General features: G+C 42.6%; 1 protein-coding gene across 2 annotated transcripts in view; it reads right to left on the bottom strand.

Moving 5' to 3' along the window:
• THBS4 (thrombospondin 4) overlaps window positions 1–17,358 on the bottom strand; it is an 88,697-nt gene that overhangs the window by 13,897 nt on the left and 57,442 nt on the right. For both annotated transcript variants that reach the window (XM_025388204.1, XM_025388203.1), the window contains 8 exons: window positions 11,842–12,089; window positions 9,573–9,681; window positions 9,098–9,180; window positions 8,402–8,453; window positions 7,988–8,190; window positions 6,070–6,207; window positions 3,500–3,568; window positions 839–991 (listed from right to left, as the gene is read on the bottom strand). In XM_025388204.1, coding sequence (XP_025243989.1) covers window positions 839–991; window positions 3,500–3,568; window positions 6,070–6,207; window positions 7,988–8,190; window positions 8,402–8,453; window positions 9,098–9,180; window positions 9,573–9,681; window positions 11,842–12,089 — 1,055 coding nt within the window. The remainder of the gene's footprint in view (window positions 1–838; window positions 992–3,499; window positions 3,569–6,069; window positions 6,208–7,987; window positions 8,191–8,401; window positions 8,454–9,097; window positions 9,181–9,572; window positions 9,682–11,841; window positions 12,090–17,358) is intronic.

Here is a 17,358-nt window from a genome sequence, read left to right as displayed (position 1 = left end):
CCTTGGATTTGGGAATGGATGGCAGGCTGAGGACTCTGGATCCTTGGATTTGGGAATGGATGGCCGGAGCGCACCCTCTCCTTCACGTAGGGCCCACTACAAGCTCAGCATGAGACCCATGTCAGGCCCTGCTGTGACTGCTCTACTCTCTTCCCAGTCTCCCCTCCCCAGACCAGCTCCAGGGCTGGATAATGTACAGGAGGCGTGACCATTCACGGAGCTGTCCCTGATTGGAGTGGAGGTAGACATAGAGCATGGCACCGTCTGGCCCCTGCCAGTCACCTGTGGGAGACGGGAGGTTTCTCCCCGAGGGCCTATGACAGCCCCCACATCTCCACGGTGGCCCATCCCCTACAGGAGCGTCCAGGCAGACACTGTGGAAGTCGTAAGGATGAGGACAATTAGAGATGACAGCAGGTATGTTGTCATTATACAGGCAAGTAGACAGGGCAGAAGAAGGAAAGGGGAGAAGAATGTTTCTTCACCTCCCTGCTGCTGGCTTCTGGGCCTTTCCACAGAAGGTGCTTGGGAGCTGGGGCCTCACTGGAGGCTCTGGCATTCAGGTGCCCAAGTAGACAGTGTTGCCCCACAGCCAAGAGGGAGAGAAAAGGCAGCTGATGGTTAGATGGATGTCAGGCTGCTCCCCACAAACTCAGTGGACCCTGTTCCTATTACACTGCATGCTCATTTTGATTGCAATGCTTTCATTTTGAAGTACTTTTACCCTGAAGCACATAGAAACTGGAGAGAGGTGATGTTAAAAATGAAGGAGGAAAAATGATAGAGGAAGTCAAAAATGAAGAGGAAAAATGATAGAGGAAGTCAAAAAACAACTTACCACACATGTCACATCCCCCTGCCTCTCTTCAATGCACTGGGCATTCACACTGCAAGGGTTCAGCTCTGGGTTTCTGCAGTTTCTTTCCATTTTGCATCCTCTTATCTGATCACCAGTATAACCTGGCTTGCAAGGCCCACAGCGGTAAGATCCCTGCAGGGAACAAAGATCAGGTGATGAGCTGAAAGCTGTGAGCAAAGGTACAGTTTGAGCAAAGGTATGGTTATTGTGTCTATTTTCACAGGTACTCATTGCTGGCAGGATTCAGGCATCAGACCCCTGCCTGCCTCTCTGCTTACATGTAAGATCGTGTGAATGTTGGTGAAAACACCATCAGACTGGAGGCTGTGTCCGGCCACTCAGACAAACAAGGAATAGAAGTGAGGGAAGTAGGCTGCACAGTGAACCAGACACTGAGTTGCCCGTGCCACCGTGGAGGGCATAAGGGGAGAGGCCAAAAGTTCCAATGAAGTCCTGGGAGGTGGTGTGAGAAGCTTACTCTGGGGACAGGGAGATGATCTGCTTAAGAAGCAAGTTAATTTTTCTTCTTGCTGTTCCTTTGGCTCTTTTACAATGGGATGACAAAGGAATGGGTGCACAGAGAAATGCTGGTGGCCTGCATTGAGAATTTCTGATGAGGCAGGCTGAGAAACTGACAAATAAGCTGTCAGCTCCACTGCAGTGACACTTCAGGGGCCAGGTTTTTTTAGCTTTTATAGATATAATATATATATAACATATATAATCACACTGCACACAATATATGTAATACATATTATATAATATATAAAAATCAAAATTAAAATTTTCATTGTTATTGAGGTAAAATTGACAAAACTGAATATATTGAAAGTGTGCAGTGTGATGATGTGATATACATATACATTGTGAAATGATTACTAGTCAGTTAAGTAACACATCCATCAACTCACATAGTTGCCTTCCCCTTTTTTCTTTTTCAGTGAAAACACTTAAGATCTGCTCTCTTAGCAGATTTCATATATAGAACATGGTATTATTAACTAAGTCACCATGCTGTATTTTTCATCTTATGCAGTTTTATTGGCATAAAATTTATAGATCGTAAAAGACATCCATTTGAAGTATGCAGTTTAATGATTTAAGTCACTCACAACCTCTTAATTGCCACATCCAAAGCATGCTTTCCAATGACCTGTCTCAATCTCAGCCTCCTTGGCGATGCTGCCCACTCGCTCCTTTTTCTGACTTCTGCTCTTTTTCCTTGGCCTAGTCCTTCATTTTTGGGGTCTCCTGGAGTTCTATTTACTGTCTACTTTCCTTCTCTCTAGGTGGCTCAGTTATTACCTTTACACCAAGATCTCGCAAATCTATTTGCAGACTACTTTGTCCTGGTAAAAGCTGAGAAGCAATAAATCCCCATCTATTCCTAAGCAATATAGCATTGTGGAGAAGAACTCAGGCTCTGTAGCCAACCTGGAAGTCTTCTAAGATGTGTGACCTTAGTATAAATACGTAACATTTCTTCTTTTTCTTTTTGGAGACAGGGTCTCCCTCTCTCACCCAGACTGGAGTGCAGTGCCGATCACAGCTCACTGTAACCTCAAACTACTCTTGGACCAAAATGATCCTTCAGCTTCAGCCTCCTGAGGAGGCTCCACCACGCCTGGACTTAATGATGTAATATTTCTGTGCCTCAGTTTCTTCAATTGTAAAATGTGGATAATAATAATACCCGTTTATGAGGTTGTTGTGAGGATTAAAATAAGTGACTCGATAAATGTAAAGTGCTTTTACTTACAAGGAAACAAGGAACCTAGAGGTTGGAAAACTTTCAAATAGTCATACACGTAATCAGTAGTTCTTTTCTTGATAGTCTATTCTGGTACATCTTTTATCTTGGACATAGTTTGATAGGAACTTTCAGAAATAAAACCTATATCTGAATACTTAAGTTATAGCCATCCCTAAGTGCTAAGCACTTCAATTTAATACAATGAAAAGTTTTGAAAAGTTTTTTTTTATTTTTATTTTTTGAGACTGAGTCTGTTTTTTTTTTGTTTTTGAGACTCTGTCGCCCAGGCTGGAGTGCAGTGGCGCGATCTCGGCTCACTGCAAGCTCCACCTCCCAGGTTCACGCCATTCTCCCGCCTCAGCCTCCCGAGTAGCTGGGACTACAGGCGCCTGCCACCAGGCCTGGCTAATTTTTTTTTTTGTATTTTTAGTAGAGAGAGGGTTTCACTGTGTTAGCCAGGTTAGTCTCGAACTCCTGACCTCGAGATTGAAAAGTTTTATGAAAATAAAGAATGACATTTGGGGATTGTGTAGTCACCAGTAAAACACTGAACTATTAACATAAACTACCAAGCTCTTCACAATTTTAAAATACAGGAGTAATAATTTATTCAATAAATAGTTATCTAATGGCCTAATATTGCAACTTTGGTAGAAAATAAAGGACAAACTTGGCACTTATAAAAGTATTCTTACATAAAAATTACTTATACAGTTACTCATATTAAACACTTCATTAGCACAAACTTCTGCCCTTATTCTGCCAATCAAATATATTATGCCCGCATGTTCTAGGTGTGTTTGGAAGCTATGGTCTATACACATACACATACACTTGTTTTAGTAGCCAGTTCTGCTTTGATAACAACAGCTGTGAGAAATACTCACCAAAGTATTAATGCAGATGGAGTTGGAAACGCATGCTCCATTTCGACACTCATCAATGTCAGTGCAGACCTAGTGCAGAAAAGTTCAAAGAAACTTTAGCGAGACATGCTGCTTAAATAGAAATGCAAATAAATCTTTGTTTTGCTATCTGTGTGTGAAGTGAAGATGCAGAATTTCAGGTAGAATGGTCATCTGAGGGTTATTTTGCCATCTCCCTGCATTTGTACCAGTTTGTACTTAATCTAATTGCAAATGAGAATTGCTTTCATGGCATTGAAAGTTATTCAGAAAAGACAACTTGTGTAATTCATCTGTTCCACCACCTTGTTAGGTTAGGAAAGTTTTTTTTATCTTGCTTGGGACTCAGTGTAGTTCTCCTATCTGAGGATTCTTAGCTTTTTTCAATTCTGGAACATTCTCAGTTTCCCCCAACTGCTTTCTAGTCTTTCTTTGGAACTACAGTTGGATGAATATTGGACTTTCTCGTTAATATCTTCTTTTGACTCCTAACCTCTTGTTATATGCTTCATATCTTTATTTCTCTGTGCTGTGTTCTAGATGATTTCTTTAAATTCACCTCCTAGCCTATGAAATCCCTGCAAAGCTGTGTCTAATCTGTTTTGCCCATCTATTGAGTTAAGGTCAATGATTTTCCACTGATAAAAGTTTTATTTGGCTGTTTTTCAAACTTGTCTGCTGGTTTTCAAACTTGTATGTTTTTCTCACATCGCCCTACACTTTTGTTGTTGTTGAGACAGGGTCTTGCTCCGTTGCGCAGGCTGGAGTGCAGTGGCAGCCTCGACTTCCCAGACTCAGGTGATCCTCCCACCTCAACTTCCCAAGGTAGCTGGGACCACAGGCACGCACCACCACACCCAGCTAATTTTTTTGTGTGTATTTTTTGTAGAGATGGGATTTTGCCATGTTGTTCAGATGGGACATTGCCCTGTTCTTTAAGTATGGTATTTATTTCTTTACCTTTTTATGTTTACTTTATATTTATCATGTTTCCTCATGGTAGTTTCTTTATATAAACTGCCATTTTTGTTTATGAGCATATCTTCAGTAGCCCAGATTTTGCCTGTGGGCATTCCACTGGCCCTGAATTTTGGCGTGTCTTTACAGAGTGGTGTGTCTTTGACTTGAGACAGGGCCCTGGAGATTTTACCTTTTCATGGCTGGTTATGATTTTAATTTTTTGGCTTGTGTTTCTGCATTTTATGTATAACACAGATTTGGAACTCATAACTGTATGTGTTCCACACTGTATGTGTGCCACATTTGTTGTGGGTAATTTTCATTTTTGTCAAGCATGTCTTAAAGCTGAAGTCAAGCTTCTTTATTGTTTCTTAGGGCTAGTCAAGTTATCCTGTCTCCTTGTAATGGATAGGGTGGTTCTTTGAGGGTCCTGGACTTACGCGGGGGTGTTAGGCCTTTCCAAACTTCCCAGACTCCATTGCTGCATCCACTCCACACAGGTGGTAAAAGCCAGGTCCCCGTTCCTAGGACCCGGACCTGGCTCCCACCTCCCAGGATCTGCTGTGGCATCAGTTCTTAGTCACAGTTCCGGCTTTGAGTTTTCTCTTTGTTTCTGGACACTGCGTCATTTCCTTTTATTTCTTTTGACTTTGGAATGCAGTAACATTTGCTGTTAAATTTTAGCAAGGTGGCTCCCTTCCACTTCAGTTCTGTCTGCCATGTTACTGGAAGTCTATTGAGAAGCGTTCCTTACTACCTTACACCAAATACCTTATATTTTGTTTTGTCCATTTCCTTGGTTTGTTCTTAGAGATTCTGTCTTTAGAGGACTCTAACAGCCTCTTGTCATTCCTATATGTCTAGCTTGCCTACCTTTTCTAGTCTAAAAAATCATGCCTTCTAGAACCCTTTGATAGGCAGCTAGGAAATAATAAGCCCCTGCCCTTCTTCAAAGCTAATAATTTCTCTAAAGTAGTAAAATATATTTATAGACCAACTATTTTTAAGGGCTAAAAACATCAAAAAGAATTTCACAGTCAGTCAGTTAAATAATGACCAGGATATAGTAGAACATTTGGAAATAAATGGAGACTGTCAAGAAGTACTCAAGTGCTTTATGGCAATTTATAGCTTACATAAGAAAAAGGGGAGGTTGCCTTGGGGGATTATTTCTACTCTTAAAATCCCCTCATCTCTGAAACAGCTTCGGATTGGCAACAATGACTCTATAAAAATGACCTAATTTTTCAAAGCTTTTGTTTCCCTGGTTCTCAACTTATTCTGCAGGACAAAATGTTCAACGGCCATCAACAAAATAAGCCTGAAATTATGACAATAGCCATATTACCCCTTTTACTGTTTTTCCAGTAATACTCTATTATCCCATCTTAACAGCTTCCTCCCTTCTAGATTTTATAAATGTAAATACTTAGAAATGGTTGAAAAACTTCCTGATTTGCTCATTTTGCACCATGACATTCCACATGGCCTTGGCTGCTCAAGGAGGTCAAGGGTTACACCGAAGAGGTGGGAACCAACCACAGTTGTTCTGTTAAGATGAGAAATGAATAGAAACCATGACTTCAGCCTACCTGCTTGTTTGACTTGGCAAAACTGATCCCAACACCCTGCACCATGGGCCCTGTGAAGCCCACTGGACAGGCGTCACATCTGAAGCCAGGAGACAAATTCACGCAGCGCACGCCCGGGTAGCAGGGATGGTATTTGCACTGAAGACAAAAAAGTCCAAAGTCTTTAGCCACACCGAGAAAACACTCCAACTTTTCTTCATCTATTTGCACATACTTGTTTAGTCATTTAACTATCTTTTGGTGGAAAAAATAATAAAAGGAAATAAAGGCTTCCAAATCCAGTTACCCACTGAATCCCTGACTACACAATCTAACGTTGCTTTTTAGTGGGCTCTGCTGTATTGTAGAATAATGGCACATCTATGTTGAAAGGGTCCTTGATATTAACCAGCCTACCTCTCAATGTAATAAGCTCCCTGATATTCTGACATGGAATTTGCAAATCTCTGTGAAAGGACTATGTCCCTGGACCACTTAGCTGGCTGTTAAGATGACTCCAAAAGCATCAGCAAACCAACTACTCAGTCAGAAAGACCTTAAGAAGGCAAAGCCAGGGCCGGTGCCTCTTCAGTACCACATAATCCCTCAGGGCCTGTGCCTGCCTCCATGTCCTGTCAAGTCCATGCTATTCCAAGGCTCTAGGAAGCTTGGAGATTGGTTCTTTTTTTTTTTTTAATCCACTTCAACTAATGTAAAAAACATGACCACTTCCTGCCCTTTCAGAAAGAGGAAAATTCCAGCTCACAGATAAAAACCAGATGCAGTTCAGTGAAATGTGTGCAGATGTTTCTCCAATTGAGGGATTACTAGAGACCATCTTAATTGCTTACTACTAGGGAAGGTAATCAGCTGAGTGTTACTAAGGTTACCAAGGGCCTGCAGGAGCCCCAGGGAGCCAGTGTGCCTAAGTTCCCTACCTGTGTCTCTCTCCTGCGCTTGTCCTTTCAGCCTTCCTCTGGTTGGGTGGGAAGAGAAGGGCACATTGAAGGCACATTTTGGTGGCAGCCTTGCTACCTGCTACGAACATTACTTTGCGACTAGACTGATGATTGCCTAACCATGTTTTTTGTTTGTTTGTTTTGAGACAGGGTCGTGCCCAGGCTGAAGTGCAGTGGTGCCATCATGGCTCACTGCAGCGTCAACCTCCTGACTCATGCAATCCTCCTACTTCATCTTCCAGAGTAGCTGGGACCACAGGCACATGCCACCATGCCCCGGTAATGATCATATTTTTTGTAGAGGTAGGGTTTTGTCTTGTTGCCCAGGCTGGTCTTAAACTCCTGAGTTCAGGTGATCCTCCCACCTCAGCCTCCCAAAGTGTTGAGATTGCAGGCTTGAGCCACTGGGCCTGGCCTGCCTAACCATGGTGTTGAAACAGTCTCTTCTGGGGCTCTGCCAGCCGGTCAAACAGCTGGATGTGCCTCCTCCGGGGCCCTCCCTGGGCACGTTTAGTTACTAATAGGTTACAGGGCCTCCCCCTTGTTGGTGTGACATTCCCCTCTGCTCCTTTGTTTTAGGAAGCCTGAAGAAATCCATGGTGACTCCTGAAATATACCCTTACAAAAATCCTCCCCTTCTACATTTGCAAAAGTGGGGGAAAAACAAAATTGTAGCACAGACTGCTTAAGAGAAATAACCAATGCAAATGTCAGCATGTAAAGCAGAAACGTCGGCACTGTAGCCAATGGACCAGTAGAAGAGTTGGAAACGCAGACGAAAAATGACAAATGCAGCCATAACCTTGGGTCATGTCTCCTTCCGCCATCCCTGTGTCTCAGGGTCTCCAAGCAAGTGGTTTTGATGGAGCCTGGAGGACAGCCCAAGTCAGCCCTTAATCATCAGCCTGGCTTCTTTTTCCAAAAGCTGCAGGGTGAGGAGGATACTTAGGGATTCCCTCCCGGTCTAAGTGAACTTTTACCTCATCCACATCAATACAGGTGATCCCGTTTCCTGTGTAGCCCTCGGGGCAGGGCCCACACTGGAAGCCATCTCTGCTGTCGGTACATTGGACACCTCGGAAACATGGGTTGGAGTCACACCGACGAGGTGGGCGTGTTGGCGGTGCAGGGGGTGCTGGGGGTACCACGGTGCTTGGGGTTGGAGACTGAAACTTGAGAGGACCTAGAGGAAAACAATCATCCACAGGCTTATTCACCGCCAGGAACATATACGGAAGACAAAACAAAATTTAGTTTCCCATTGAACTTTTCCTCCCTCCCCTCCAACTATGTGGTAGACCTTCAGAAACTGCGGTTAACACAGACTCACCGCAAGCCCTTCATCAGCCTGCATCATCCGACTCAGGCAAGCCCATTACTAGGAAAGCACTTACCGCAAGCCTGGCATTCAGCTATGGTGTTTCGCAAAAATGATGTTTCCTTAACCTTTAAAAATGAGAAGAGGAAAAGGATTGAAAAGGAATGCCTGAAATCATCCAGGAATGAAAGAATCCATGTGGAGCTATCTATGTAACACTTTTTTTTTTTTTTTTGAGACAGTCTCAGTCTGTTGTCCAGGCTGGAGTGCAGTGGCACAATCTCAGCTCACTTCAACCTCTGCCTCCTGGGTTCCAGCGATTCTCCTGGCTCAGCCTCCTGAGTAGCTGGGATTACAGGCACGCACCACCACGCCTGGCTAATTTTTGTGTTTTTAGTAGAGACGGGGTTTCACCATGTTGTTCAGGCTGGTCTCAAACTCCTGACCTTGTGATCCGCCCACCTCAGCCTCCCAAAGTGCTGGGATTACAGGCGTGAGGCACCACACCTGGACCTCTGTAACACTTCTTACAGTACCATTAGCAGCCCTTGGTGGCTCCAGCTCTGCTTAGAGCCATGGTGTGTTCATCATGAACTTGGCCCCCATTTCCAGAGAACTTCCAGTGGAGCCCTGCTGTGGGGGGCTGCGTGGGCCCCCGGAAGTCTGACCCAGAGGCCGCCTCCGTGCCTGCGCAGGCCTGCAGCTCCACTAGCTTGTGGGGAGCTGCTCTGAGAAGAGCAGGGCTTTTCTGATGATATGCCCCACTTGTTACCTGCTGTCGCAGAAGGTCCTTCACCTCTCCCAGGAGTTGGTTTAATTGTGTCATTTGACCCAAGAACTGCCGGTTAAAGTCCCCTGTAGGAACAGCAAAAGGCAAAGAGTTTTCAACCAGTGATGGTCATTTCTAAGTGACTCAAAACCAAAAGATTCCCCAGGAAATCATCATGACGAGATGATTCAAAAACCCAGAATATTTGAATTTAATTTGGGGTAATTTCTTTAATTCAGCTAAAAAAATGATAATGATGCCACTGACTATTTGAGTCTAAATTCATGTGAATCATAAAAATAAAAGTTTAATGAAAATACTCCTTGCCCTGGATTTTGTTCAAGAGCCTGATTTTCGTAGATACGTTTTGTTGGGCTGCTCTGTTGACAGTCCCACTTTTTGGTGATGGGACCGTGCCTATTCAGGGTCTTTGGAGTTTGTGTTGATGAAGGTATGCAAACTGCCCAAGAGCCCACACCTGTGCCTGTGGCAGCCAGCGGCTCGCTCTGCTGCAGGAAGCAGTCTTGCAGGCTGGCCACCTGGAACAGTGAGCCTCTCACCACCAGCTTCAGCTCTTCCAAGAAGTCCTGGAAGAAATCACATTCATACCACAGATTGCTGACACTGTTCAAAAGCCAATGTGCTTGCCTACTCACGCAATTTTCATAATCAAGTAGTCCTGTATCATTGGACCCTCTGACATCTTACATAATTTTGTAGGATCACATTTTTTCCTAAAGCCTGCCAGCCCTATCTTTTTGATTGAAGTGAATATGTAAGTAGCCAGCAGCCTAGGAAAATGCTGGCATTGTCACCAAGAGGGCTGAGAAAAGGAAAGGCTCTTTTCCTACATGGTAAAGGAGTTATTTTGTGACGGGAAGCTCTTAAGAATTGTCTGTAATTTGTTTATGGAATTTAGATCGCAATAAATAAGGTGTTAATCCCAATTTTAAACAGTATTAGTTTTTGGATGTCTTGACTCAAGGTTCTAGCAAAGCCTATGATTTCTTCGGGCTATGAGAATGAATGATATCTTCTATGATCATTAGGTAGTTGGCATCGTATTTTTACATTTCGGGTTGATATTATTCATTGTTAGTCAAAAAGTAAATTTTCTTGCCCTTTTATCTTGTGAATTCTGCTTGCAATCACTTTTATTATATCTATATACAACCAAACGTTTATGTTAACTGCCAAGGTCAAGTCATTTTCCTTATATAGAAATGAGCACAGCTGAGGATTTTCAGAGGAATTCTGCTTTTTGATTTAGCTAAGATTTAGGCAATATTTTGTATTTAACACATACTGTATTGGACATCAGACTACAATCTCTGCAGTCAGGACAATGACTGGCTTTGCCCGCCACAGTAGCACTAATGCCTAGAATGTGCCTATTTGTTGACTGACTGAATGAGTGAGCAGGTGACTATGAGACTGAGCCACTGTGATCACTACCGATGGTCTAAGGAGGTAGAGCTTCTGAGAAAATTCCAGTAAGTACAGTTTCTGATGACTTTGTCAAGGCTGAGTCCTGACTTTTAGAAATTGACTTATTTGGTGGTGAACACTAATTTCTGAAATGAGCAGTGACACAATTTCTGACTGTCATTCTGATTATGTGTGCTACTTTGGGGATTCAGAAATAAAGTTGAGCACATCTTTCTATTAATTTTTTTCCATATGTAAATCTACATTAAAAAATCTCTCTATATATATGACTGAAAAACAAAAAAAAAACCCCAAACCTTGGATTTTAGCTTTCTTGGAATTTCCGATTAAAAATGCTTCCTGTTGTTCAAGCGCAAAACTTCTAGGATCAGATTCATAGTTTTTATATTGCTATTTAAAACTGTACAGCATTCCTACATGCAATGGAAATTATTGCTTACACCCTGCTTCTCTGTACAAAGGGCTCAGAGTAGCTTGTAACCAAAGCATATATTAATATAATGAATTAACAAAGGGAATGGAAAGTGAGGATTGAGAGGTAGCAGACAAAAATAATATGGGCCATAGCAGATGAACATAGTTACTGATTTGACATAGGCTTATATAACAGATGAAATTCAGGAACTTTAAACCAGTTATGCATTATTGGAAAGGACAAAGAATACTAGTTCTTTATAGAAAACAAAGCACTGACTAGCACACAATTCTAAAAGAAATGTATGTGGCAATTTCTACAGCAGGTGCAATGATAGAATAATAAAAATACCATCAACATGGAGTAAAACAGAAGACAGAGGTGATGATGTCTTAAGACCAAATGGAGCTAAGCTAAGCTCCCTTTTGTTAGTGGATGTTCTGACAAGACCTGTGAAAATGCTGTTCCGACAGCTTGGCAGTTTCCAATCATTCTTTTTTATTTTTATTAAAGAAAACTGAAAATAGATAACGTCATCACTCTGAGGTAGTTATTTTTATTTTTGCCCTTCCTTTCCAACTTTACATTTGTATCCATAGTCTCTACTTATCATTGAAAGCACAAGCTCTCAATTTTGGCATCACATTAGAATTGGTGTTTTAAAAATGTGCTGATGCCTAGGCCCCACCCGACAGATTCAGATTTGGTTTGTCTTAGGGGCAGCCCCCTAGCACTTGCTTTTCAAGCTCCCCAGGCGATTCTGATGTGCAACCGACATTAGACCCACTGACCTGCAGCAGGAATTTCTCAGCACACTCCTCTGCACTCCCTAGGCACCGGCAGCTCATTTTTCCACTTCAGAGAATGGTTTGTGCGTTCCTACCTGTGGCTTCCTCTGGAAAGTCCTCAATTCAATGGTCTCAGGATTCTGGGAGAGGCCAGCAAAGGCCCTGGGGAGATTGTGAATGGAATCCACCTGGATGCAGTCCAGGTAGAGCTCTAGGGAGCCGGCCCCTCGCTGCAAATTGCTCAGCCTCAGGAGGAGCCTGTGCCGCCTTCCGTCTGCCAGCTGCAGGTTGTTGAAAACCACCAAATGGACCTTCCCGTCGTTCTTCAGGTAACGGAGGATGGCTGGAAGCAAGCACAGGTCAAGGAATGGTGTGATAAGTGGAAGAGGGGGAAGTGGAGGGTCAACGAATGGTGTGGTAAGTGTACCGTGCTGAACAGCCTCCTGGTAACACGACTGGGTTGCTGGACAGAATGTGAGTGAGAAATAACCTCAAATATTAATTCACCATCTTCTGTGTGCTAGGCACTGTTTCAGGCACTGGGAACCAACTCTCCTCCTGAGAATGTTTTGTGCTGATAGAGAAACAGATAATATGTGGCAAATTTGAAAATAAACAATACAATTCTCATATAGTGGTAAGTACAGTGAGCAAGCAGAACCCCATCTGAAAGCAAACTAAACTCTAAGTAAGCCTAGAGCATGAATCCATTCATTCACCAAACACTTGCTAAGCACTACCATGGGGCTGGGGGCTGTCCTTAAGTGCTTTAAATACTTGATTTCTCCCCCCTTCCCCATTTTTTTTTTTTAAAGACAAGATCTCGCTCTGACCCCCCGGCTGCAGTGCAATGGGACTATCTCAGCTCACTGCAACCTCTGCCTCCCGTGCTCAAGTAATCCTTCTATCTTAGCCTCCTAAGTAGTTGGGACCACAGGTGTGAGCCACCACAACCAGCTAATTTATATATTTTTTGTAGAGTCAGGGTTTTGCCGTGTTGCCCAGGCTGGTCTCGAAATCCTGAGCTCAAGCGATCCACCTGCCTTGGCCTCCCAAAGTGCTGGGATTACAGGTGTGAGCCACTGCACGCAGCCTAAATACTTAATTTCTACTCACTGCAACCAAATGCAATTGGAATAACTATGGATGAGGAAAAGTGAGTCTCAGATAAGTGAAGGCACTTGGTCAAGGACATAGGAAGCGGCAGGACTAGAATCTGAACTTGAGTATGGTTCATTCCGTGACTAAAAAATGCAGGCATGCACAGGCCTTAGTCAGCACACATCAAATCGCGTGTAATCTGTCATATTGTCCCTCAGCAACCCATCCCTGAATTTAACAACGCTCAGAAAATAAAAGGTATTGGCTGGGCACAGAGGCTCATGCCTGTAATCCGAGCACTTTGGAAGGCCCAGGTGGGAGAATCGCTTGAGGTCAGGAGTTTGAAATCAACCTAGGCAACATAGTGAGACCTCATCTCTACAAAAAATAAATTTAAGAAAATTGGCCAGGCTGGGCCTGGTAGCTCACGCCTGTAATCCCAGCACTTTAGGAGGCTGAGGTGGGCAGATCATGAGGTCAGGAGTTCAAGACCAGCCTGACCAATATGGTGAACCCCTGTCTCTACTAAAAATACAAAAATTAGCCAGGCATAGTGGTGTTTGCCTGTAGTCCCAGCTACTCGGAAGGCTGACGCAGGAGAATCGCTTGAACCTGGGAGGTGGAGGTTGCAGTCAGCCAAGATCACACCACTGCACTCCAGCATGGGTGACAGATCAAGACTCCATTTCAAAAAAAAAATAAAATGGCCAGGTGTGGTGGCACGTACTTGTAGTCCCAGCTACTTGGGACACTGAGGTGGAGGACTGCTTGAGCCTGGGGGATTGAGGATGCAGTGATTCCTGATCGAACCACTGCACTCCAGCCTGGGCAACAGAGTGACCCCGTCTCAAAAAAAAAAAAAAAAAAAAAAGAAAAAGAAAAGAAAACGTATCCATGGTTGTAAAAGAAGGACTCCCACCTTATTTTCTGTTTTTGTTTTTGTTTCATTTCGGTTTTTTTCCCTATGTGGGTAGCTATTCACATATCTGCTGGTTTTGACGGAGTCTCGCTCTGTCGCCCAGGCTGGAGTGCAGTGTCCGGATCTCAGCTCACTGCAAGCTCCGCCTCCCAGGCAGCCTTGCAGCCTTGTTTTTTTAACTCCATTATTGTCCTGAACATAGAAGGCCCTTAGCTAAAATCTTGGAAGTTGACCCTCTGTGAGTGGAGCCCATTAGTTAAGGTTTGCTAGAAAGACCAAAGTGATTTCAGCTGGTGTCTAAACATGCCTCCAGGTGCACCCACAGGTACCATTCCCAAACCAGCACTCTGGGAGGCCAAGGTGGGCAGATCACAAGGTCAGGAGTTCAAGATCAGCTTGACTAATATGGTGAAACCCTGTCTCTACTAAAAAGACAGAAATTAGCCGGGCATGGCTAATTTTCACTGGAAACAATCCCGAGAACAAGGTTGGAGGCTAATTGCAAATATTGCTGATAAGGGAGGTGGTAAACACATCATTGCAGTTGCAAAGCTCTGGCCAGTCTTTAGCTGTCCCAGGGTGGGAACGCCTTAAGTAGAACTTAAAGTAGAACTTTTCTGGAGGGTAATTTAGTCATGTGCATCAGAACCTCAAACATGTGTAAACCCAACAGCCCAGCATTGCCACTTCTAGGAACCAAAACTGAGGAAATTAAAGAACAAAAAAGAAGCACTTCAGCACTGTCCTGGGTTATAGAAAAAAAAAAAAGCAGCACCAAGATGTATGGATGAGAATGTTCATTTCAGAAATACTTATTGTAATCAACACTTGGCACAACATGTATGTCCAAAAGGAGAGGGCTGGCTACTTAAATTACACTATAATCATAAAATGGAATACTACGGAATAGCTGAATTAAAAACACAAAAAGACATTCCCAGTATTTTGTTAAGTAAAAAAAAAAAAAAAAAAAGGAGGTTATAGGTCAATATGGGTTAATTTAGAAAAAAGTGTGCATGTGTATATATATACATATATGTGTACACACATACCTAGAAGATTAGAAGAAGATATGTCTACATTAATATGGTTATTTTCTGGGTGCCTGGATGGTATTTTTTTTCTTCCTGCTCATCTTCATTGTTTTAACTTTTCTACAAGAAACAACCATTACTTGTATATAAAAATAATAAAAAAAGAAATATATTAGACATATACACCCAGACTGTGTTGCTGTTAATCTGTGTGATTTGTGGCAAGTAACTTGGACCATCTTTCTCCTCAGGTACCTTTTCTGTAGAGTGTAAATGCCAAGATGGTGCTGCCTGCAGATGAACTAGCCAAGAATACCTATTTACATTGCAGTGTCGCCAAAGAAAAGAATCACTACTGTGGAACATGAAGGATATATTTTAAGGCTTTCTCCACATTAGACTTTCTAGGTTCATTTTCCCACCCTTCTGAACTCTGACTGGATTTTCCAGTTGACCACAGTCTGAAGAGAGCCAGCTGACGTGAGGTTCTGTGACCTACAGAGATGGTGGGAGGAGTCAGACGGGAAATCTCTTATGTCGACGTGGTCACCACCACTTGCTTCCTGAGGGAGAAGAATCAGAAAGACCTGGCAAGACAGACTAGCTAGAAGGGCTTTCTGATTCCAGAACAATACTAACTTTCCTGAAGTAAAGTATTAATATAAGTATAAATATAAATAAATGGTAAGATGTATATAAATGTGGTATGAAGAGGAAGAAAATAATGGAATGGAGGAAAATAGACCCAAATAGAAATTCTAAGGTATTTCTAATCTGGGATAGAACAGAATCTTCTCCTTTTATTTAATATTAATTGTTGAGAATTCACATGTACCCCTTAAATATGTAAAAATTACATATCAATACAAATAATTTAAATCTGAAAATTTTTTTAAATGTTGAGAATTTACAATAGTAACTGCACAGCTGGAAATTAGAACCATATATAGTAACCAAAAGAGGGAGAAACAGAGTCCAAACATATGCACTAACTCAATTTTATAAAAACTTCTATTACATTACTATTTAGAACAGTTTTGCAAATACCTGGAATTTTTACAGGCCAGGAAAAATACCACTTGGACCACCAAACTTGAATTAGGTCACACACACACTCACTCACTATCTCCTTATTTCAGTTATGGCCACTACCTCTGTTCTCTACATTAACTGTTTCAGAGGATGCACATACTGGCTTATAACAAAAACTCTTGATTTTTCTTCCCCAAACTAAGATTTCTGTGAAATTCAAAGGAAATATATTTTCTTGGGCATGTTGCTTGCTTTTAACAGGGCTTCACAGGGCATGTGGGCCATGGTTTATTTTCATAACTAAATAGCTGGGTTTAATTTGATGAATAGTACCTAGTGGGATACTTTATATATAGCAGGTGCACACTAAATGTTGCTAATATAAACTTTCAACGAATAATTAAATGATTGCATTTAAAGCTTTGTATATAGAAAATAAAGTTCAGAGAGTAGCAATTCAACATCTAATTCAAGGTAGCAAAACCTTCTATTGTGTTCATACTCTCATTGAAGTGGTTTCTGTACTTCTGCCTTGCTTTTTGTTGCAATGTAACACTCAAATGACAAATCCCTCATGCCCCTAGATCTCATGACAATAGCAAAAGAAAACATAGGCAAAGAAAACCATGGAAACTTCCATCTTCACAATGTCTATTAGCAGAAAAATTATCAAGTGCCTTGACATTTCCCATTCTTCACAATTGATCCAATACTCATTTCTCTTATGGCTTCCATTTTTCATTTTATTTTTTATTGCAAATTCTTTACTTCAGTGCCTCTACACTTATTTTATCATCAGAGCAGTTAGACTACCCAGAGGGCAAGCAGGTTCAGGAAGCTCAATGTTTTCACATCAGTCATACAGAGTCCGGAAAAAGCAGAAAGTTCTGGCCCCAGGAGCCTGCAGCCTGTTGGATGCAAGTTTTCCTCACCTTCTCCAGAGGCAGCATCATCGGGAAGGGGAAGAGAACGGACAGGGTTCCCTTCCTCTTGCCAGCCCCCTTTCCCGGTGCTCATCTCACCCTATCTTATCCCAACACATCCACACATAGTAGAAGGAGCAAAACGCAGAGGAAAACACTACAGAGGGAGGAGGATGACCGTTTCATCCCTCTGGGAAGGAAGACGCAGCCAGGCCCCTGAGGCTGGAACCATCCCACCTCCCAGCTTGACCACACCTCTGCTTGGCCACCACCCTGGAGAGCACTCAGGAAAACAGTCACTGGGTATGAAATGGCCTTTGCCAAATTATAACTCAGGAAATTATGACAGTGAAAGAAATCAGACCTCACTGACTCCATCTAGCTTCTAACACTTAAGCTTTCCTTGTTCATTCCTGGGCAGAGGCCGAACTAACTTTGGGAAAGAATTCAGTAGATGGTTTGACTCTGAAGCAAAATTGGCAACAGCCCTTTCCCGAAGACTCCCTTCTTGCCTGGGGACCAGTCTGCCTTTGAAGGACTAATAAATTAGCTACAGGATTAGAAATGACAGTTTAGGGGTCATGCAGCCTCTGGCTCCAAGAG

This window comes from Theropithecus gelada, chromosome 6 (genome assembly GCF_003255815.1).
Source record: "Theropithecus gelada isolate Dixy chromosome 6, Tgel_1.0, whole genome shotgun sequence".
In the NCBI taxonomy this organism is placed as follows: domain Eukaryota; kingdom Metazoa; phylum Chordata; class Mammalia; order Primates; family Cercopithecidae; genus Theropithecus; species Theropithecus gelada.
Note: the sequence above shows the minus strand (reverse complement) of the source record. Positions and strands in the feature narration are given on the sequence as shown.